General features: G+C 40.0%; 1 protein-coding gene across 2 annotated transcripts; it reads left to right on the top strand.

Moving 5' to 3' along the window:
- The first annotated feature begins 539 nt into the window (after positions 1-539).
- TREM2 (triggering receptor expressed on myeloid cells 2) lies at positions 540-22,446 on the top strand. 2 transcript variants are annotated; one of them, XM_016431052.2, is made up of 5 exons: positions 540-914; positions 14,683-15,033; positions 19,371-19,479; positions 19,804-19,982; positions 20,551-22,446. In XM_016431052.2, exons 2-5 carry the CDS (start codon positions 14,721-14,723, stop codon positions 20,565-20,567), a joined length of 618 nt encoding a protein of 205 aa, XP_016286538.1. In that variant the 5' UTR covers positions 540-914; positions 14,683-14,720; the 3' UTR covers positions 20,568-22,446. The 2 variants fall into 2 exon arrangements, with proteins under 2 accessions (XP_016286538.1, XP_056674177.1); XM_056818199.1 differs by lacking the exon at positions 540-914 and adding an exon at positions 9,269-9,373.
- The last annotated feature ends 288 nt before the right edge of the window (positions 22,447-22,734 follow it).

The following is a 22,734-nucleotide window of genomic DNA, read 5'->3' as shown; positions in this document are numbered from 1 at the left end:
CCCTTGTGAGAAGCTGCCCCTCCCTGCCCCCAGCAATATAGGCTGGTGATTACATACTTCTTTGGCACACAATCAATTTTCTACATATATGTTTCCATGGAACTTAACAACAAGACACGTAGCCTAAGGAGATAGTCAAAGAAACATTGTTGCTATTAATGAATGACATAAACAGGGTGATCTAGAGGTTAGTTCACCCTGACCTAGGAGAATCATTGTTAGTTTTGGTCAGCTTTCACAATCAATCACAATTACTTAGTGTGAATCTTGAAATTTCTCAGACTTGTGAATGTTAAAAAATTCCCCATTGGGGAATTCTCCATTGGGACAATTCCCTATTGGGACCACTCCCCATTTGGACAGTGAGAACTCTACTTAGATCAGAAATGTGAAGACCTCTACTCCACCCGTACCTAAGACTGCTTTAGGGGAGAAAACTCCTTGCTGAACAATGAAAAATACTTACACCCATACTTAAGCCATACCTATTTTTAGAATTAATACAAAGGGGTGCTAAGTACTTATAAAGGTCAGGCAACTTGTAAACTTACAAGGAGCAAAGAGGAAAAAACTTACTCAGAGATTCTAGCCTACTCAGGTGTGGATTACTAAAAGGATTAGTCTACTCAGGTGTGAATTCAAAATGGGCTGTCCTTTGGAAAACGTCTGCTGTGATTGGTAGATGGAAGAACTTAGGGGAGGTGACATAGGAGAAAACCCCCTATATAAGAAAAGGACAGGCTGTTAGAAAGTGATCTCTGGAGCTCTCAAAGACAGTCTCTAGAGAGACAGGCTCTAAGGAGGTTGTTGAGAGAAGGACAATCTCTAAGGTCTCCCAAGGGAGGCTGGCTCTGGCTGGAACTCCCTCTGGGGAGACTCTGTCCCCCTGAATCCTCGCTTGAACAGATCTTATGGTGAGTGATTAAAGATTGACTGATCTTTTCTTTTAGGGCTTAGGCCTGGGTTGGCCAGGGCTGCCTGGGCCAGCCTATTCTTTTCTCATTTATTTCCTTTTTTTCTCTCTCTCTCTTTCTTTGATTCCTCATTGTATTATTAATTAAATTCTCTATAAAACCCAGTTGACTTGGGTATATTCATAATTGGGAATATTTCCCTGGCAACCACCTTATATTTGATTTAAAACAAGACACTGTAGTGAAAACATATTTTCTGCTGTCACAATTTATTCACCCACTCTTATATCTACTATAATTTATATCTTCCACTATTTTAATTCACTACAGTTTATGACACCCAGCCATTTTAACTCTTACAGTTTACAACTCCCACTCTTTTAAATTCCACAGTTTATGGCTGACCACGAAAGTGGTGAGAAAACCCTCAAAAAGTTTCTGTGAAATCTCTTTCCTTTCTCTCTTTATTACTTGCTCTATCAGTCAGTTTTGTTTGTTTGTTTTTTTAAACATTGCTAACTTGGCTTAAAAAATACAGCTGCAAGAACGGGTGAGTAAAAAACCTTTTTGATTCTCCTTAAATTAAGCTGTTTTAGATCTTAGCAACAGGGCCCTAAGGTCCTGGCTAGCAACTGCCTAAATTAGGACTAGAAAAACCTGGGAAAGCTTTTGACATTGTCCTGCTTTCCACGTGTTTACTTTAGAAATATGGAGTTACAGACAGTTCAGAACTTAGTTAACAACTGGCCTTTCAGTAAATACGTTGTTCTTTTCTTAGTACAAGCATTGGTCTACAACTTACTTAACAGCTGGCTTATCAGCCCCATGACCAATCTTATAAATACAGAATTCCTTGTCTCTCTGAAAGGGCTCATCCCATGGAACTTATGGCAAAATTTAATCGACATACTACTTTCCCTTGAGTTTTTGATTATTGTAATTATAATATTGTATTTCCTTGAAGAACTCATTTCTCAGTCAAACCAACAAATTGTTCCCTCTAATATCCAACAAATTGTAGAACTAAATACTCGGCAGGAGCTTATAGAAGAGCTTATGGAGGGGGCAGCTGGATAGCTCAGTGTATTGAGAACCAGGCCTAGAGATGGGAGGTCCTAGGTTCAAATCTGGCCTCAACCACTTCCTAGCTGTGTGACCCTGGGCAAGTCACTTTACCCCCATTGCCTAGCCCTTACCACTCTTCTGCTTTGGAGCCAATACACAGTATTGCCTCCAAGACAGAAGGTAAGGGTTTAAAAAAAATTAAAAAAAAAAAAGAAGAAGAGCTTATGGAGGGACGTCCTGGGGAGATTGTAACTTTTATGAGAAGTATTAAAAGAGAGTTAAGAACATTATCAGAAACTCTGGACACAGCTCCCCCTGCCCCCTTGGCCTCAGAAAACCCTAATTCTAACCAATCCACTCTAAGTTCACACTCCACCATTGCTTCTGACCCCACATCCTCAACTCTAAGATCACACCCCACCCATGCTTCTGACCCTACACAATCAACTCTAAGTTCACACCCTACCCATACTTCTGATCTTAATCCCTCTACTTCACACCTTACTGATTCCTCCAATCCAAATACCTCTGTATCCTTTCACACTTCTTCCTTGGCTCCTCCTTCCCACCCTACACAATCCACTTTAAGTTCACATTCCAACCTAAACAGGTAACAAAACATTTCAGAGCTAGTTACGAGTTTAGAAGGTAATTTGAGATGGACCAGATTTGGGGTTTTCCTCAATTTACAAGTTCTATTTTTCTTGTGTAATGTTAATGCATCTGGCAATGTTACCTGGTTTCTGTTCATAAACAGAATTCAGTGGAGTGTGTCTTGAAGGTGATTAATGTTCTTGGCTTGCCTGGCTTGTAATGGGAGTGAATGTAATTCTGTGAAGAGGGAAAGGGGGGGGGAGGAGATAATGGGTAGTGGTCTTTGGGCTTTAATTCTGTAAATGCAATCTTTTGGGGTAATAATCTGGGGGGATTAGAGTGAGATATATATGTATTGATCCTATAAGTATTTGCTCTCATATTATTTCTCCTGTATTGGGGAGAAAATAATAATCATGACAAGTCCATTAGTTAGGAAAGGTTGAAGAGAGAGAAGTCACAGAGGGGGCAAATGGGGGGCTATGTTCTCAGGGGGCTGCCTTGCACTTCCCGGCTCCCAAACTATGACCTTGTCAGCCAGTGGGCTCTGTTGGCTCCCTGCAGTGATTCATCTATGAGAATTCCTATTGGCTAAGGTAATTCAAAGCTTTCCACCTATAACTTTGAGTTAGTACAACAGCCAAACCAAGAGGTTTTTCCCTTTCTTTCTTTATAAATTAATGGTGGGAAGATTAGGGTTAAGTCAGATCCTGGGAAAGGTTTTAGATAGCATAAGGAGGTATAGGTAGGGCCTAAAGAAGGCTTTCCTTAAGCAGGAGACTTAGGAGCCGGGTGGAGGTAGCTTGAAGAGTGTCGGAGTCATACCTACAAGTTCCTCTTATCCTGTTTTGTCAAAATAACCTTTATTTCATAACCAAAGGGATTGGTGCTTAATTGGCCCTGTGGAGTTCCTAGGTGAGTTAAAATACCTTATATCCCTCTATAACACTTCCACATTACAGTTGCTTAGACAGTACAAAGTATTCTGAACTTATGACATGATGTACTGATCCATATCAGTTCTCTTATTCAAGGTTCCATAGTCCAAACACATATTCATCTTCTCCATCTTCATCCATACCATCACTTTTGGCAGGTTCTATAGGGGGTCTTATAATGTCACTGATGAACTCCTTGAGATAGTTCCTCAAATTCTCCATCTCAAAGAGAGTGACTTTCTGGGTTTGCCTTTCAAAAGACTGGGAGTCAGTGGCAGTTGGTTGGCTCAGTAGATTGAGACCTAGGTCCAAATCTGGCCTCAGACACTTCCTAACGGTTTGACCCTGGGCACTTAACAACAGTTGCTTAGCCCTTACAGCTTTTCTGCCTTGGAACCAATACTTAATATCCATTCTAAGACAGAAAGTAAATGTTTAAAGAAAAAGGTTTGGGAGTCATGGAAGTGATTGTGATTGGCTACACCTACATTACATTCATGTAATAAAGACTCTTGCCACCATGCTAGCTTTCTTCCTTAGCTCATGCTTTTTCATTTTTCAGACTCCAAAGAGACCCAAATTTGAATGTCACCAGAATTTGAGTTTAGTGACTTTTTAATGATCTCACTAACCCTGTTCAATAGCTCCCTGAAAAATCAGATGCAGGATCTATGGATTGTGTACTGAGACCCAACTTGCTGCCTGTAATACTCTACCAGTGTTCCAAACAGACTAGAATTGGCCTCAATCAGTGCTGAAACTTCCAGAGAAGTTTGCTAGATCTGGCCATAATAAGGCCAAGGTGTCCATCCACTCATTGACATCTATTACTTCCTTGGAGAACTTTAAGTTCAGTAAGACACAGTCCAAATATGGCTGATTCTCTTCACTTAGTTCAGGAAGACCTAAGCCCCCAGAAACTATAAGGTATTGAATACAAGTGTCTCTCATAAAGTGACTAGGATATAATTACAACTTGGGATCCATTATCTAGCAGAGTTGGAACATCTACATCTTTAATCTTTACCGTCAATTTTTTATAGTCTTATTAGGTGGAAAGGTACTTTATCCAATAAGTCACTTAGCTGCCCTAATATCTATATGTATATGCCTACTATGTAACTGCTACATGTATGAACATTCATCGATGGCCTACCATATGGTTGGGGATAGCCTTTTTCCATTGGGGGCTAGCTGAAACTGTTTGTGTCTTGAAACTACATGACCAAGTACAATCTGCTGCTGTTTTTCCTTCATTCAAGTCTAGGGGACAAGAACTCTTCACTCTTAACAAGTTCCAATATATAGTAAACAGAGAAGGGCCCAATGGTCACCATCACTCTTAGGCCAAATGGGCTTAAAATGTATTGGTCTGTTTTGTTTATCCTTTTCAGTTTTAAGTGTAGAGAGAGGAATCTCTATCCTTGAACTCAAGCCGTGGAGATGGGGGAGTCCAGGAATCCAGGTCAGCTATTATCAGCCCAGTAGGGAAGTCCTAAGGAATAAGAGTCTAGGATATTCTCTCAGTGGGGCTTTGTACTTCAGCTTGGTGGAATTAATGCTATATGGGTACTGAGTTCAGCTGTAAATTTAATCGCCTCTCCTTCCCCAATATAGAATTGGCATAGATAGAATTATGCCCTCGTAAGCATTGGGTGAAAATGTTTGTATGTTTGCTCTCACTATATATTTGAAGTAAATATTTCTTTGTAAAAGCTGGTTTGACTTGTAAGTAGTGGAAAATAGAATCAAGATTCTTGGACCCCTAAAATTGGGAAGACACAATTGGTACATACTAGACTCAAAGACAGAAATCAGAGACACTCCCAAATCCCCAGGGGTCTGGAAATCCCTAGGGGAGGGGTGGTCCTTAGATAATGAATCATTATTACTACAGGATCATAGAGAGCTTTGAAGGAACTTAAAATCACCTAGTCCAACCTTTTCATTTTATAAATAAGGAAAATGAAGACCCACAGAGGTTAACTGAGTCTAAACAGAGTAAACAGCAAACCCCTCCCTCCTTTATCTGTACCTTTTTCTATGGCATTTTCCACCATCTAAAACTGAAAGAGACCTTAAATGTTATCTATTTTAACTTTAGATGAAGAAACTGAAATGCAGTGGTTTCTGAGAAGGGAAGTAACTTAATCACAGGCACACAAATTGCAGAACAGAATTCTTTCATCTGATCTATGTTTTTCTCACTCTCCCTTATCTGTCAGGTTTCAAAAGAAGAATTTGGCTGAAGGTGTTGGGAGTGGGGTGAGTGCGGGAGTCTTGTAATGGGTTTCATTGGTTTACCAGAGAAAAAGGAAAAATGAATAGAATTTTCCTCAAAAGCTGTTGCATATTTCAAAGAATCTCAGAATATTAGCAAGAATGCTAGCCTTAGAATCAGAAGTTTTGCAGGTGTTATTTGGTCATTTCAATCATGTCCAATCTGGGTTCAAATCTCACAATCTTATTTGATTTTTTTGTATGTTAAGCTTCAAGCCAAATTTAAACTCACTTCTTTCACCCTCATCAAAAGGCTTCTCAATTCTTTACCTTTTGCCACCAGTTGTATCATTTTCATAGCTGAGACTATTGATATTTCTCCCAGCAGCCTTAATGTTGGCTTTTGATTCATCTAAACCTGTCATTTCTCGTGATGTACTACTCTTGTGTAAGTTAAACAAATAAGATGACAACAAACACCCTTGTTAATCTCCTTTCCCAATCTAAACCAGTAATTGTTCTATGTTCAGTTCTGTTGTTTCTTGACTGGCGTGTGGATTCCTCGGAGACAAATATGATAATATATATAGTACTCCCATCTCTATAAGAGCTTGCCATGTTTTTGCCGTGATTTGGGATTTCGCGTAGTTATTGAAGCTGAAGTAGATGTTTTTCTTGTATTCCCTTGTCTTTTCTATAATTCAGCATATGTTGGCAATTTTGTCTCCATTTGTCCTATTTCTTCAAAAACCAGGCTGTGATTCTGGTATTTCTTGCTTTCACATATTGCTGAAGCCTAGAATCTGAAGCTTAATCTTGCTGGTGTGTGAAATGAGTTCAGTTGTTTGGTAATTTGGATGTTCCTTGGTGTTGCCATTCTCTAGGATTGGCATGTAAACTCACCCTTTTCAATCCAGTGGCCATTATTGAGTTTTCCAAGTTGATTGGCATACTGAGGACAGCATTGCAATAGCATCATCTTTTAGGACTTTAAATAGCTCAACTGAAATTCCATTACCTTCACTACCTTATAGTTAGCAATGCTTCCTAAGGTATTTTTTATTTCTATTTTTTACTTTTTTAAACCCTTACCTTCCATGTTAGAATCAATACATTGTATTGGTTCCAAGGCAAATTATATGTAAGGGCTAGGCAATCAGGGTTAAGTAACTTTTCCAGGGTCACATAGCTAGGAAATGTCTGAGGTCACATTTGAACCCAGGACTTCCCATCTCTAGGCCTGGCTTTCAATCCACTGAGTACCTACAATATATATATTATATATATATATATATATATATATATATATATAATATATAGTAGATTATAATATAATAATATAATATATAATCTATATATAATAATCTTGATATAATCTATCAAGTCTAGAGAGTACTGACGGGTAGCTAAGGGGCACAGAGGATAGAGTGCTAGACCTGGAGTCAGGAAAAAAAGCATCTTCCTGAGAACAAATCAGACACTTAGTACTGTGTTACCCTCAGCAAGTCACTTCACCATATTTGCCACAGTTTTCTTATCTGTAAAATGACCTGAAAAAATGAATGGAAAACTACTCCAGTCTATTTACTAAGAAAACCCTGAATGAGGTCATGAAGAATCAGACATGATTGAATGACAACAAAAAGAAGACACTAAGCAGTTATTCTCTATTTCCAGAAAGAACAAATATAGTGGCTCAGGGGCTTAAACTACAGGAAGAGGAGGAACTGAGACTAGACAAGTTTTGATACAGTTGTTGCATACTAGACCAGACTTCTCCTTGAAGCCCTCAATTGTCTCATCGTTTTGCTACCTTTAACCCACAGTCATTATGGGTCTAGCTTCTACAGGTTCATTCTTCTTTTGTTCAAGTGTCTGATTCTTTGGGGTCCCATTTAGAGTTTTCTTGGAAAGGTACTGGAGCAGTTTGCCATTTCCTTCACTAGCTAATGTTGCAGATGAGAAGCTGAGGTAAACAGGATTAAACAGCTTACCCAGGGTCACCCAGCTAGTATCTGAGGTCAGATTTAAAGTCAGGTCTTCCCAACTTCAGGCCCACTGCTCTATCTATTTTACCATCTAGTTGCCCTCATAGGTCTTTAGGATCCATCATCTCCTCATATTCAGGGCTCTGAGTCAGATGTTTTCATAGCATCCCTACCACCAAAGTCCAAATGAAACAACTGATAGAAACAAGCAAAGGAGAAATTACTTGAGAGAGTGTTTTTTTTTTTTTACCAGATTGGTGATTTCAACAGTTAGGGAGCCCTTAGGGAAGAATTCCTTCTATCAGTAAAGAAATTCTCCTCCTTTGCAATTTATAGTCTTAGAAAGTTGCTTGGGTATTGAGAGGTTAAATGATTTGTCCGGTGTCATGCTGCTAGTCAGGGGCAGGACTTGAACCCAGGTGGTCCCATCTCTGAGGGCTGTTTATCTACTTTCTCTTATTAAGAGAGAATATCAAGATAAGTAAGAAGGAAAATCCCCTTATAAACTCAGGGCATGATTTTCCACAGATTCCCAACCTACTGTTAGAGAGAAAATTTCAAGACTTTCATATTTCTACTTTACTCAAATACTTCTACTTTGGCTGATATCATCTATTGATGTCATCTGATGGGCAGCTTTCTTCCATGGGTGTCAGCTGTTGATTTTCTGCCTAATTGCTACTCTCATCTGCTGAATCAGCTCTTTGGCAAGTCTAGTGCATAACCTCAAGGCTTTTGTCTTTTCTTTTAAAGCTCTTTTGTAGCCACAGCTTCAAGACTTCAGTTTCCACATCAGTTAAATAAGGAGGTAGGATAAGATGGCCTCTGAGGTTCCTTCCAGATCTAAATCTATATTCCTATGAATGAGTCTGCACAGAAAAAATCTCTTAGATCAAATCTATTATGGGAATTACTCTGGACAACTAGCTACAGCAAGCCAGTTGGTCCTAGAATAAGAAAGACCTGAGTTCAAATCCAGCCACAACTAGTTACCAGTAAATGACCCTGAACAGTCACTTTTCTCATCTGTAAAATAGAGGTAGTAATAATATCTCCATCTCAGGGTTGTTGTGTACATCAGTTGAGATAATATTTGTGAAGCACCTGGCACTGAAGAGGATTAGGTGGAGCTAATGACTTTTATCCCACTTTCCTGGAGCTGTACCTAAATAACTGCTTTCCCTACAATCATAAGATTGACACACAGCTATATAGACTAGGACTGGGACCAGCTTCCCTTAGGCAGAAAATGTGATGGAATGTCCTCCAAAGCAGTCTGAAATTCTGGGATCTTCCAGTCAGGACTTGGCTATACTTATCCTATGGATTTCCCTCTACCTTATACATCCCTTTTATCCATTTTTCTCCTACCCTCCTTCCCCTCCCTTCTCTCTCCCAGGTCCCTTCATCTCCTTCATGTATAACATCCCCCCTTCCCAATTGTCTCACAGAGTCAGATTCCTGTTCTGACTCTGTTGCCCAATCCTTGGGCAGCCCATTTCCTGTTCGTGTGCCTGACTCTTCTCTTTCCTGCAAAGCAAAGGGAAAATTGTCATTTATGCACGTTGCTCCTATTACTGAATGTCTGACTTTCTCCTTTTTCAAATCTTGAACATGTGGCTGCCCAGTCTCCTCATCCTGCTCTCTCTCACAGGTAAGAAGAATGCCAAGTACATTCTTCTCTCCCTTCTTTATCTCTATTACTCTTCCCTTCCTCCCCTTCAATGGCAGTGAGAGTAGGTGAGAACCCAGGAGTTGGGGGAGACAAGACTCAGCTAAACTGTGAGGTAGGTGGGAATTGGGGGGGGGTGCACAAACTTCTGTTCTTCAACTTTCCCCTCTCTATAGCATCCTCTCCCCACCAGGCCTCAGTTCTTCATATTTTCACCTTCCCCTACCTCCTGGCAGAATATGCCTTTATCATGAAGTCATGAGATGAGAATCAGGATATTTGGATTCTAGACATGTTATGACTCAAACTCATTTCCCTTCTTAATTTCCTCTGCTGTAAAATGGCAGCATTGATAGAGTAGGAAGAGCACTGACTCTGGAGTCAGAGATCTTGGGTTCAAATCTTACCTCTGCTACTTATTTGTTTTGAGATTATGACCTTGAACAAGTCAAACCCTTCCAGGGCCTCAGTTTTCTCATCTATAAAATGAGGGTGTTGAATTAGGTGGTCTTTGAGGTCTCTTCCAGCTCTAGGTCCCTGTTCCTATGGTTAGATGATCTCCACAATCCCTTCCAGATTCCAGTCTAGGATTCTAGGTTCTTTCTTCACTCCAAAGTGTAGATACTTAAGGTTACACCCTCCTTGGTTGTTCCTTTTGATTTTAACAGGGATGAAGTATTAAGGATGGGATTTTAGATACCAGTTGACAGCTAAGTGAGGGATCTTTTTAAGCATTCATAATGCTTTCCTCAACATACATTGTGTGCTGTACACATACACACACATTTTGCCTTTGGATTAGGTCATTCTTAAGAGAGGAAAGTGTATAACAGATGCCAATACCAGAGTTTCTTGGCACTCTCTTACCTTTTGAGCAGGTACCCCTGCCCTTGAGACTTGGTAAGAGGGAAAAATAAAGGATACAATTTTAAAAAATGTTCTTTGAGAAAGGATGGTCTAGCTCCTGAATCTTGGACCTTATCCTAGCATGGAGGTCAATATTGACTTCTATATCTATGAGGTATTGCCAGAACTTGAGTTAAGTGGGTCTTGTCTTAGAAAATTGAATATTAGTTTCTTCAGATCAGCCAGAATGACACAAACCAACTCTCTTGGTTGGGAATATGAGGTGGGCTATAGCTAGAGTATCATTTTAGTAATCATGAGGTTAAATGGATTGGTTACTGCTCAACCATGGTTTCTCTCAGTGTTTCTTTAAAGCAGGTAAATGTCATAGGCTTTACAACTGGCAGCCCACCCTCAAGGAGCTTATGTTCATTCTAATGAGGAAAGATTATACATGAGAAGGAAACACTGATGGAAAGAAGGGAAGGAATTTTGTATGATGTCATGCATGATACAAAAAATCTAGTGTATTGCCTGGAGAAGAAAGATGAGAAAATGCAAGTCCATTCAATGGAAATATCTCTTCTGGGTACATCTAGTTTTTTGTTGCAGTCATTTCAGTCATGTCTGATTCTTCATGACCCCATTTGGTGTTTTCTTGGCAACCGGAGTGTCTTATCATTTCCTTTTCCAGATAATTTTATAGATGAGGAAACTGAGGCAATCAGGGTCAAGGTCACACAGCTAGGAAGTATACAAGGCTGGATTTGAAAAGATAAAGTGTTCCTGATTCTAAGTGTAGTGCTCTAGCCACTACACCAACATTTAGTTAAGTTACTAGCAAAGCCAAGATCAGAATCCAGGCCTTTTGATGCCTAGCTCATGTTTTTTCTCTCTACAACAAGCAGGACTCTATCAAGATGAGAAGCTAGGAAGAAATTCAAGTCAATTTATCAAACAGATTTAGGGTCTCTTATATGTATGGCACTGAGACCCCAAAAATGAAAAAAAATTATAGAGTCCCAGTCCTCAAAAGTAACCTATAAAATTTCAATATACTAGGAAGGACAAAAGATGGGGAGAAAAAAGTTCAATATGACCATAGCATTATAGCTCTAAAACTGAGAGAGACCTCTGAGGTCATCTAATCTGACTCTTTCCTTTAAAAAAAAATTCTTTTTTGGTCTTAGAGTCAACACTAATTATTGTTTCCAAGGCAAAAGAGTAATGAGGCTAAGCAATTGGGGTAAATGACTTGCCCAGTTACACAGCTAGGAAGTATCTCTGGCCAGACTTGAACCTAAGACTTCTTGACTCCAAGCCTGGCTCTCCATCCACTGAGTCAACTAGATGCCCCTGACAAGTTCCTTTTAGAATTGGGGAAACTGAGACCCAGGTATCCTACTTGATTTGTAGGATAGGATAGGACATGTAAGGGTCAGCATCAGAGATGGGATTTCAACCCAGGTCTTCTGAGTCATGGTGTTCTACTCTACTATTTCAAGTAAAATGCTTCTTGTTTGAGGGTCCCCCATAACTTTTTCATTAATGAAGAAATGAAGGAACAGTTTGCTAGAGCCAGTAACCATTGGCTTTGTGAGATCTTTTTGTTAAAATTTTCAGTGTGAGTATTTATACTTCAGAGACTGCTAAATGCAACAAACCAGAGTTTGATTTGCTGTTTCATGAATTGTCTCTAATCTTAAGAAAATATTGGTAATTCATATTAAATTTAAAGTAGGTTGTACATACATTTTCCCCAAAATTTTGTTGTTCCACATTTACCAGCATACTCCTGAACTGGAGTTTCTGAATGTAATTTTTCAACAACGTCTTTCTTATTGCTCCCTCAGCCAAAAAGAGGAGCTCCTAAATTTGAATTGTATTTGTTGCCTAAAATAGCCCTGAAAGAACTCAGAGACAAAAAGAGAACAATCTGTGGACAATGAGGAAGCAGAAAGAAGAAGGCAGGAAAAAGTAGGATGCTGAAAGGTAGCCAGTGAGACCCTGGAAGGGCAGCAGGGGAAGAGCTGGCCCCTCAAAACCTCTCAGACTGGGAAAGAATCTCAGAGGGCATCACTCATTCCAACCTATACTGAGCAAGTGACCTTTCCCCATCATCCATGAGTAGCCAGACACTGCTTGAAAATCTCCAGCCTTGTCTAAGCCCTATATCTCCTGTTTGTTGTTGTTGTTGTTGTTGTTCACTTTTTTCAGTTGTGTCTGATTCTTCATGGCTTCATTTAGGACTTTCTTGGTAAAGACACTGGAGTGGTTTGTCATTTCCTTCTCAAGCTCACTTTACAGATGAGGAAACTGAGGCAAACAGGATGAAGTGACTTGTACGTATCTGAGACTGGATTGATACTCAAGTCTCCCTGACTCCAGGCTTGATTCTCTATCTACTGTGCCACTGTCAACATGGAATCTAGAAACCCCAAACTTGTAGCCTAGTAAGATCTGATGAACCCCAAAGCTTGTTCCTTGATCCAGTGAGAATCCACCTCTAATAAACACCCCAAAGGGAATCTCAGGTAGGCTAGCAGTTTCAGACTGAATAATGGACCCTAAGGTAAATAACAATTCTAATTAGGTGGAACTAAGCATATGCTAAGTACCCTTTCTGTTTTAGGTAGTCTTCATTATTGTATCAGAGACCCTTTCCCAAGAAGGCCCACACTGGGGCAGGGACCATGCTTTTAGTATCCATTGTAAGCAGCCCCTTCCCTTACACCCTAGACTCTAGCTAAGATTCTTTTCCCAAGCTTGATTGTATCCCCTCAGTGTAGTTTGAACAGTCCTCCCATTTCTTTGTACCTATGGTAATGTCAATCATCTTTCCTAGCCCCAGGATTTCCCTCAAATGGTATATAGGTTCCCCAAATTCTTTTGTTCTTTGGAGTTGTCAATCTGGCGTGGTTGGCTTTCCCAGGGGTCAGTGTCCAGAGCATCCAGAATTCAATCCTCGACTCAGTGCAGTCGTGTGGTGCACAGCTCTGTATGGAGGCCTACTATTACACTGAACCCCTTTTCCTTGATTAAAGAGTGATTTTTCTGACTATTTAATTGTCCTGTGGTTTTTCCAAGTCAACACCACCTACCTCACTCATTTATATCCTCTACCTTCACCCCCAATCAGGTTTTAGGATTTTAAGTCAATCCAGATTGTCCTTCTGCCTTCAAGTTTTAAAAGTCTAGAACCTGAGGAGAGGACTTAGCTCATATTAAATGGAAAAATATTTTGCCTATCTGAGTTCCTAAATGGGCAAGACTGGTACAGATAGAGCAAACTTAATAATAAATAATTGGCATTATCTGGGCATATTGTTAAAATAATAATCCTCCTTATCCCCTCCTCAAATACCTTTCAGTATCCTCTTCCAGCCCCCTTCTTAAGTATTTGCTACCTTCCTCCTTCTCCTTCAGTGCCTCTCAGTTCCCTCTCCTCCCTTTTTCTGCATCCTTCCAGCTCCATTTAGGTTAAGTTTCATTCCCAGAATCTCTCATGGTTTTTCTTTTTTCTTTTTCTCCCTTGAATATTTCTATTACTTTAAAATTTTTCATAGTTTGTGTTGATGAATTCTTTTAAAAGTCATTCCTCTCAAATTGCCGCCACACACATTAACCCCTCCTAGGGAGAGGGAAGAGGAGAGGAGAGAAAGGGAGAAAGAAAGGTAAGAAAGAAGGGAGAAGAGGAGAGAGAGAAGGGAGAAGAGATGTGAGAGAGGAGATAGGAAAGAAGAGGAGAAAAGGAGAGAGATGAGAGAAGAAAGGAAAGAGAGGAGAGAGAAAGAAAGGAAGAAAGGTGAGAGAGAAAGGAAAGAGAGAAGGGATAATAGAAAGGTGAGAGAAGAGATAGGAAAGAAGAGAAGAGAGAGATAAGGGAGGAGAGAGAAAAGAGGAAAGCAAAGAGGAGAGAGGAAAAGAAAGGAGAGAGAGAGATGAGAGAAGGGAGGGGGGAGAGAGCCACACACTCAAGAGTACAATTATGTAAAAAAATCAATAAGCAAGGAAATCACGTATAATAGCATATGAACATTTGAACATTTCTTTTACATAAACTACTCTCTACTGAGTTTCTGGAAAGCAGGAACTGTGTTTTTGTCCTTTCTTTGTATTCTCAGGGCCTAGTGCCTGATATATATTGGTGCTTAATAAATGCTTATTGACTGACTATGTAATCAACAATTCCCCAAGTCTTTGTTTATTGCAATGAATGAATTCTACCTTTTAGAGTTATTTTCTTTTCCCCTATGGTCTTGATTATGTATTTTGTTCTCTGAGTATTTCTGATTTCATTCTACAATCAGTTCCTACAAGGTGTCCTATTGTGTCTCTAATGCCTTACTATCCTCAAAATTGCTGCTGTGAATACTTTGGTGTACTTTGTCTGAATTCCTTAGGGCTAAATTCCCATAGTGGTCTCCTGTACTCTCATCCCACAGAGCTCTCCCAGGCCCATAATACCACTGTCCTGCAGGCCATGGAGGGCCAGAGCCTGTCTATCTCCTGCCCTTATGACCGTGCCAAGTACTGGGGGCAGCTGAAGTCCTGGTGCCGGCACCACGAGCAGGAGGAGCATTGCCAACATGTGGTCAGCGCTCGCCGCTCTTGGCTACTAGCCTTCTTAAAGAAGTGGAATGGGAGCACTGCCATCATGGATGATGCCCTGGCGGGCAGGCTGACCATTACCCTTAAAGATCTCCGTCCGCAGGACACTGGACTCTATCAGTGCCAGGGCCACCAGGATGGGGTAGCAGACACCCTGAAGAAGGTAATGGTGGAGGTGCTAGAGGGTGAGTGGACTCATCACTAGACTTTTTTTTTTTCAGAATCATAGAACAAAAGAAGTGAAAGGATCCTTGAGTTGAGTTGTTTTTCATTTGTGTCTGACTTTTTTTTTTTAAATAAACCGTTACCTGGCTTAGAATCAGTATAAGTATTGGTTCCCAGGCAGAAGAGCAATGTGGGTTAAATGACTTGCCCAGGGTCACATGGCTAGGAAGTGAACCCAGGACTTCCCATCATCTCTAAGTCACTGAGCCACTAGCTGCCTCTAGATCTAACTCTGTGTGACCCCATTGGGGGTTTTCTTGGCAAAGATATTGGACGGGTTTGCCAATTTCTTCCCCTGCTCATTTTATAGATAAGGAACTGAGGCAAACAAGGTGAAGTAACTTGCCCAGTTAAAAAGTGTCTGAGATTGGATTTGAATTTGGAAAGAAGAGTCCTGACTCCAGGCCCAGCATTTTAAACACTGAGCCACCTAGCCAGCCATAAGGAAACCTTAGAGATCAGCTAGTCCAATCCTCTCTATGGATTCAGAAACTGAGGGCCAGACAAGTTTAGTGAATTGCCTCAATTGAAAAGTGATCCAGTGGCAGAGGCAAGACCTACACTAAGTTCTCCTTGTTGTGGGGGTGAAGAGGTGCACCCCTTGGGGTTCAGGAAGGATACCTTCCTGCAAGAATCCAAGACTCCAAAACTTAGCTTAAAAACAAAAAGAGAAAATTATTAATTTAGACAGTAATGTTGAGAATGACCAGGAGGATAGTACAGGAGGAACAGCAAGATGGGAAGCTGCTCCCAGAACCCATCAATTCTGGGGATGTTATACTCTTACAATAAATGCTGTGTCATGGTGTGGATGTGACTAGAGTGGTAGCCACTCAGGACACCTGTGGGGGGGGGAGAGTTGTCATCTGACTGGAGACATAGGGAGTGACCCTCATGAAAGATTCTTTAGTTTTAGGGAACAGACAGATGTCTGAAATGTAGCCCGATACAATCGAGGTGTAGCCTGGAAGTGCATCTCTCTGTCCATCTTAAATCTAAAGGATGATCAAAGGAGGACAGTCCTGTCAGAGTCCTTGGTAGTTTTTAGGCTAGGAGTCACAAGGATGTAAGGGAGCAAAAGAGTTTTCCTGATAATGGTTTGCCTGAGCTTCTGGGAGTACAATGCCCATGTCATCTTGATTCCAGGTCCGGGACTCTTTGCAGTGCACAATCCTAGCTGGCTTCTGCTCATATGAATGCCCCTATCTCTCTGGTGTTGGCAGGCAGGAGCTGAATCCCCTAACTTCTCCCACTCCCACCCCTAAACATACACACACCAATTCAATTCCAAGATAAATTCTTTATCCAGGCGAAGACATTAAAACAAACAAACAAACAAAATCCAGAGAAGCTTAAAAGGGGGAAAGTAAAAAAGATGATATCACAAAGGAAATATACAACTTGAGGGACATAAGGAAGGGCAATAAATTATTGCTAATGGTCAGCCCCAGTCCTGCAGGAGTATAGGGGCAGTGATGGAGATAGGGAAGTTCTGGAGCCAGCCTGAATCTGCTCTAGAGAGCTGATTGTTAAATTTTCAGTGTAAGCATTTATACCTTGGAAATCAGCAAATGTTATAAATCTGGGCTCAATTTGTCATTTTTCAGAATGTCCAGAATAAAGAAAGTAGTAGAAAGATGTTCATGTAGATTACATTTAAAAGGGTGTACATTTCTTCTCTTTGGTGACCAATGACACATGATGTCAATGTTAGAAGATAATGGCACCATCTGTCACTCTAGTCAGCTATTAAACATTTGTCAGCATTCTCCTGGGATACATGTGATCAAGGGCTAATGTGTTCAAGTTTTTATCTGTGGGAGATGATGAAAATACTTCCTTTTCCTTCCTTTAGCTACTGCCTTAAATAATTTCAGCTGTGAACTATTTAAATAAGCTCTAAGTTATTTCTGTAACAGGATGGGATCCCTACGTCATAGGGCTCTAAACAATGGACTACATTTTTCATACTTTATCCAACAAACATTTGTCATTTACTATATAACAGGCTCTTTGCTAAGTATTGGGGATGCACACAAAGGTCAAAAAATGGTTCCTATCCTTGTAGAACAACGTGCAAAAAACTGTGCCGACAAAATATATACAAGTGTCAATGGAAGCTAATTCAAGGGAAGACACTAGCTTCAAGGAAAAGGCCTCCTGAGGGTAGGATTTGAGCTGAGTCTTGAAGGAATCAGGAGAGCTAGGAAACAGAAATGAGGACAGAGAACACATCACATATGAGAGACAGCCAGTGAAAGGCCTGGGAGCTAGAATGTTGAATAGGAGAAATAGTAAGTAGGCCAGTGTAACTGTATCACAAAACACATGAAAGGGGAATTAGTTTAAGAAGACTAGAAAGGTGGGAAAGAGGGCAGATTATGAAGGGCTTTAAAAGTCAGAGGGTTATTACTTTGATCCTGGATGTCATAGAGAGCCACTGAAGGATATTGAGGAGAACAATATGCTTTAGCAAAACCACTTTGGCAATGGATGGAAAATGGATTGGAGGAAGGAGATATTTGAAGCAGAAACACCAATCAGAAGGCTATAGAGCAGTTGTATCATTAAAGAGAAAGGAATATACATTAGAGATGTTATGAAGGTAGGGAAAAGGTAAATGAAGAATTGAAGATGACACTGAAATTCTGAGCCTGGGCAACTGGGAGTATGATGATGGTGTCTTGCATAGTAATAAGGAGGAAAAAGTTTTGGAGGAAAGACAATGAGACCTGTTTCGTACATGCTGAATTTGAGATTCCTCAGGAGATCCAATTTTTAATGTCCAAAACACAGCTGGTGATATGAGCCTGGAGTTCAGTAGAGAGGTTAGGGATGGCTATTTAGATCTGGAAATCATCTATATAGAGATGATACTTGAAACCAAATAAAATAATAAAAAAGTTGACAAGAAGAGAGACCAGAACAAAATCTTGAAGGATACTTATGGTCAATAGATGGAATCTAGCTTAAGATTCATCATAGAAGACTAAGAAGAAGCAGTCAGACAGGTAGGAGAACCAGGGCACAGCAATGTCACAAAGACCTAGGGAAGAGAGATTGTATAGAAGAGTGATTGATAATGTCAGCAGTTATAGGGAGGCCAAGAAGGATGAGGAAGGGGGAAAAAAGGGGGTTATCAGAATGACAACAGGCCTAGAATAAAAAGGACCTGGGTTCAAATCTAGCTTCAGACACTCCTAGCTATGTAACCCTGGGAAAGTCACTTAACCCTATTTGCCTAGCCCTTTCTGTCTTGGAGTTGTTACTAGGACAGAAAGTGTGTGTGTGTGTGTGTGTGTGTGTGTGTATGTGTGTGTGAGAGAGAGAGAGAGAGAGAAAGTGAGTCCTGATAATTTTGGGGAGTTCAGTTTCAATTAAATGATAATGTTGGAAGCCAAATTTCAGAGGGTTTAAGAAAAGAATGTCCAAAAAAAAAGCATAGCTACTGCATTGTGAATGTCAGTTAGGATATACTCCTTGTATCATAAAAAAAGATTGATAGATTTGGGATCAGAGTTTCCTGGATTCAAATCTCACTTCTTTTAGTCATTTCCCTGATCCGGGCCTATGATCTCTAACATTATTCCCACTCTAAACCTATATGATTTTGAGTTTGTGTATTCAGGACCGGGGATGAGCAGCATGAATTTGCTATTTCTTCCCTTGGGTTAGCAATGGCACATGATGTCAATGTTAGAAGAGAATGGTACCATTTATCACTGTAGAGCAGAAAGAGAAGCTAATTGGTCCATGGGAGGATGAGGCTCCAGATAATAGTCTCAATAGCTCCCATTACATATTGTTCAAACTCCTCAGTTGAACCATAAGATCCTCTCCAAATGCTTCATTCAATCCCACACAAAGTCCCTCCATCACATTACTTAAGCTTACTCAAATCAGACTCCATGGAACCAAAATAATCTGATCTTTCCCACTCTAGAACCATTATAATACAGACACTTCCTTCTTTGAAATTCCTCTCCATTCAACAATGGAGGAAAAGGCAAATGAGAATGAATTAACTCCTTTTCACAGTCCTTCCACCCCTATTTCTGAGGCCTGGTAAAAGAAGCATCATGCTGGATGGTCAAAGATATCTGTGAGTGAAAAGGGGTTTGCGATGGAAAATTAGAAAGAGAAGAGAAGAGGAACCTTAGCGGAAAACATTGCTTAGAGTGATGGGACTAGCTAAGGATCTTGGAGACACTCTCAGTCTCTGGATCCCTGCCTTCCTCATAGAGGTGAGGGGGAAATGGGACCTGGGAAATGGGACAATAGAGCTGTCTTTCCATAGATCCCTTTGAACCCCAAAGCTCAGAAGATTCCTGGATCCCTGAAGAGACTCAGATCTTGGAGGAGACCCAGAACCCCGAAGAACCTAAAGTCCAATCCAGCATCTCCAGGTATAAATTTCCTAATCCTAACCTACTTTCTAGGAAATCTCAAGTCACTGTTAGACATCAGAAACTGAGCTAAGAAATTCAGGTTCTCTCCCACTTTGTCTTAAAGTAAGGAAATTTTATTAAAAATTATTTTCCAAAAGTGGAAAGAGCTGTCCTGGGTGAAGAGGATATTGGACTCCACCTCGTGAGATATTGCTAAGAAAAGGCTAGATGACCACTTTCTGAGTATTTTGTAGAAGGGATTCTTGTTGGGGTAAGGATTGGACCATATGTCCTTGAGGTCCTTTCCAACTCCATAATTCTGTGGAATTTGTCTTCCCAAAGGAGCCTCTCAAAAACTGGACACACTCTCTCCTCCACTGTCTTCATCTTCTTTGTTGCTGGACTCTTGCTCATCAAACTCCTGGCTATAGTGATCCTCTGGTTTGCAACCTGGCAGAGGAGGCAAAAGATGAAACCAGAGAGTAGACACAATAACATATACCAGCTCCAACCCCTGTCAGGTGAGTGTGAAGAGGAGTCTGGCAATAAAGGGATGGGGAAGATGTGGGCAAGTGATTTGGGGCTGGGAAGAGAGAATGTAGTGGAGTATAGTAGGAAGAGCATTGGTCAAAAGACTTGGATTCAAATCAGAACTTTCCTACTTAATACCTATGTTGCCTTAGGCAAATTGCTTCCTTTTTTGAGCCTTAATTTTCTTACCTGTAGGATAAAGGGCTTAGACTGGCTAATAATAATAAGTAGTAATTATATAATACATTAAGGTTTGCAAAGCACTATATATGCATTATCTCATGTGATCCTCACAATGACCCTGGGAAGTAAGTGTTATTTTTTATCCTCATTTTTACAGAGGAGGAGATTGAGGCAGATAATGACAATAAATGACAAGCCCAGAGTCACATATAGTCTAAATGTCTGAGGCAGGATTTTAATTTAGTTTAACAACTTCCTGAGCCAAAGTCCAGCACCTTATCCACTATGCCACCTAGTTACCTCTGTAAAACTACATTCATCTCTAAGGGGGAAAACTGGAAAGGTAGGTGTTAATGATTATTCTGTATTTTTCAGGGCAAGATGAAGTCTAAAAGAAAATCCCACTCTTGGGGGCTGGAGGAAAAAGAAAAAGAGCACCCTTGGATGCCAGTCAACTTTTCCACACATTCTTCCAGCCTACCACAACCTCCATACCAATTTCTGAGTCTCCTGAGGCACCACACACTAGTCTAACTACTAATATGTGCATTCAGTGATTCCTTTGGGTCAACACAAGGGTTCTGCCTTGGTGGAGAATACATAGATCTGCTGCTTGCTTTGTGAAGCAGATCTCTCTTCCTTGAGACCCTTTACCACTCCTAGATACAGCTAAGGGAGATGAGCAGGGACTTTGAGGCAGAGGCAAACAGAATCCTATATAATGTGGCATTAAAGGAATTTGTTGATAAAAATCAGCATTTTTTTATGTTTAAAGTTAGAGTAATCTGGAATAAGAGTCACGGAGAGGAAGGGAAGTATTGAGTGGGAATGCAAGGAGAAGAATTTCTTGTCCCTTGAGGCCATGGCTGACAATTCAGTAATGCTACCATTCTCTTTCAACTCCCCAAGCTAGAAACCTGAGAGTCATCTTTGATTCCTCCCACCATGATCTCCTTTATTTAATCAGATATGCTGTCAAGTATATGTTAGCCAAACTATAAGAGATTTATGTCCACATGGATCATCTAAATGTATAGATTGCAACTTGTAGATGGAAAAGGATAGCTATCTCTCTGGAATCTGGCACACCCTATTCCAAGGAATACTTCAATTTCCACCTTGAGGGGAACAGGAGAAGGATAATGGTTAGACCCTTACTCTTTTTCTCACCTATGTGTACAATTAGTATAGGGCTAGAAGTATATCTATCTACCCTCAAATGTTGGTCATCCAGGGGCTACCAGTCTGATTCAGGAGAAAAGTCATTTCTCTGGCCATCATTTTTTTTTTATTTAAAAATATTCTTTTAAAAATTTGAAACACCTTTTCCCAAAAAAATGGATCAGCAATACAAAAGGAGGATTGACTATGAAACTATAGATTTCCATTTCATACATTTTTTTAAGTAGGTAGTAAATTCCACACATGACCTTCAAACCTATCCTGCTTATTTGTATTTCTTTCTGAACTTTCTCTGTTCTCTTCTTTGTGTTTTAAAAAATCTTTCAATGATCTTCCCTCTTTTTTTGGTCAGTATTGTTAGCTTTCTTCTTCCTTCAGTTCCCCGCCATTCAAAAAACTGGGGAAAAAAAACAAAGAATCAACTTTAAGAAAAACAAATTCTCATGCCCGTGACCAAAATATATATCTCTTTATATACTTTGAGTCCATCATCTCTCTGTGAATAGATGCATAATTTACTTCATCATATTGAGGTCCTTGACTCATATCAGTCATGTCTGACTTTTCGTGACCTTGTTTGGGATTTTCTTGGCAAAGATACTGGATTGATTTGCCATTTCCTTCTCCAGCTCATTTGACACATGAGGAAACTGAGGCAAACAAGGTGAAGTGACTTGCCCAGGATCACACAGTTAGGAAGTGTCTAAGGCTGGATATAAATTTAGAAAGTAGAGCCTTCCTGACTCCAGGCCGAGAACTCTATCCCTTGCTCCCATGCTTCATCATTGATCCTCTAGAAGCAATTGTTTTCTGCATTGATCTGAATGTTAAATTCTGTCAAAGTTTTTTTTTTAATACAATATTGCTATCCTTAATAGTGTCAGAGAAACAAAAGGATAAGAGTGAATCATTGTTTTAAAACAAAGATATTGCCTAGAAGGTACTTGTCTCATACTAGCAAAGTGAAGATATAAAGACATGTCAATATAACTATATTTACATGTATATAGCACAATCCTGTTTAACTTTAGGAATTAATAAATCCTTTGTTAATAGTAAAAAGTAAAAACAGTTTCTATCTTTGTAAAACTTGTTCTGGTTTTGTTTATTTTATATCATAATACCCAGAATTCTCTGCAAACCTCTTTTTCAAAATTTCTTTTGGTTCCATTACAGTTATACATCACAGCTTATTCAGACATTGAATAACCTAATTGATGGGGACTCAGATCCTAGTTCTTTTGGTTTCTTTTTTCTTTCCTTAAGATCTCTTTAGGATCAGGAAGTTTGTTCTGTTTGTAACTATTCCGTTTCATGTTATCTCCTCCCCATTCCTGTTAGTTTCTATGTTGAGTTTGATGTATTTTTACACTAAAC

Source organism: Monodelphis domestica, chromosome 2, assembly GCF_027887165.1.
Source record: "Monodelphis domestica isolate mMonDom1 chromosome 2, mMonDom1.pri, whole genome shotgun sequence".
In the NCBI taxonomy this organism is placed as follows: domain Eukaryota; kingdom Metazoa; phylum Chordata; class Mammalia; order Didelphimorphia; family Didelphidae; genus Monodelphis; species Monodelphis domestica.
This window is presented reverse-complemented; position numbering and strand designations above follow the sequence as displayed.

Excerpts from the sequence above, each read along its gene's own strand:
- TREM2 (XM_056818199.1), top strand. The coding sequence starts at position 9,301 with ATGTCTGACTTTCTCCTTTTTCAAATCTTGAACATGTGGCTGCCCAGT. Across the intron at positions 9,374-14,682 it reads CATCCTGCTCTCTCTCACAG|AGCTCTCCCAGGCCCATAAT; the intron begins GTAAGAAGAATG and ends CTCATCCCACAG. Across the intron at positions 15,034-19,370 it reads AATGGTGGAGGTGCTAGAGG|ATCCCTTTGAACCCCAAAGC; the intron begins GTGAGTGGACTC and ends GTCTTTCCATAG.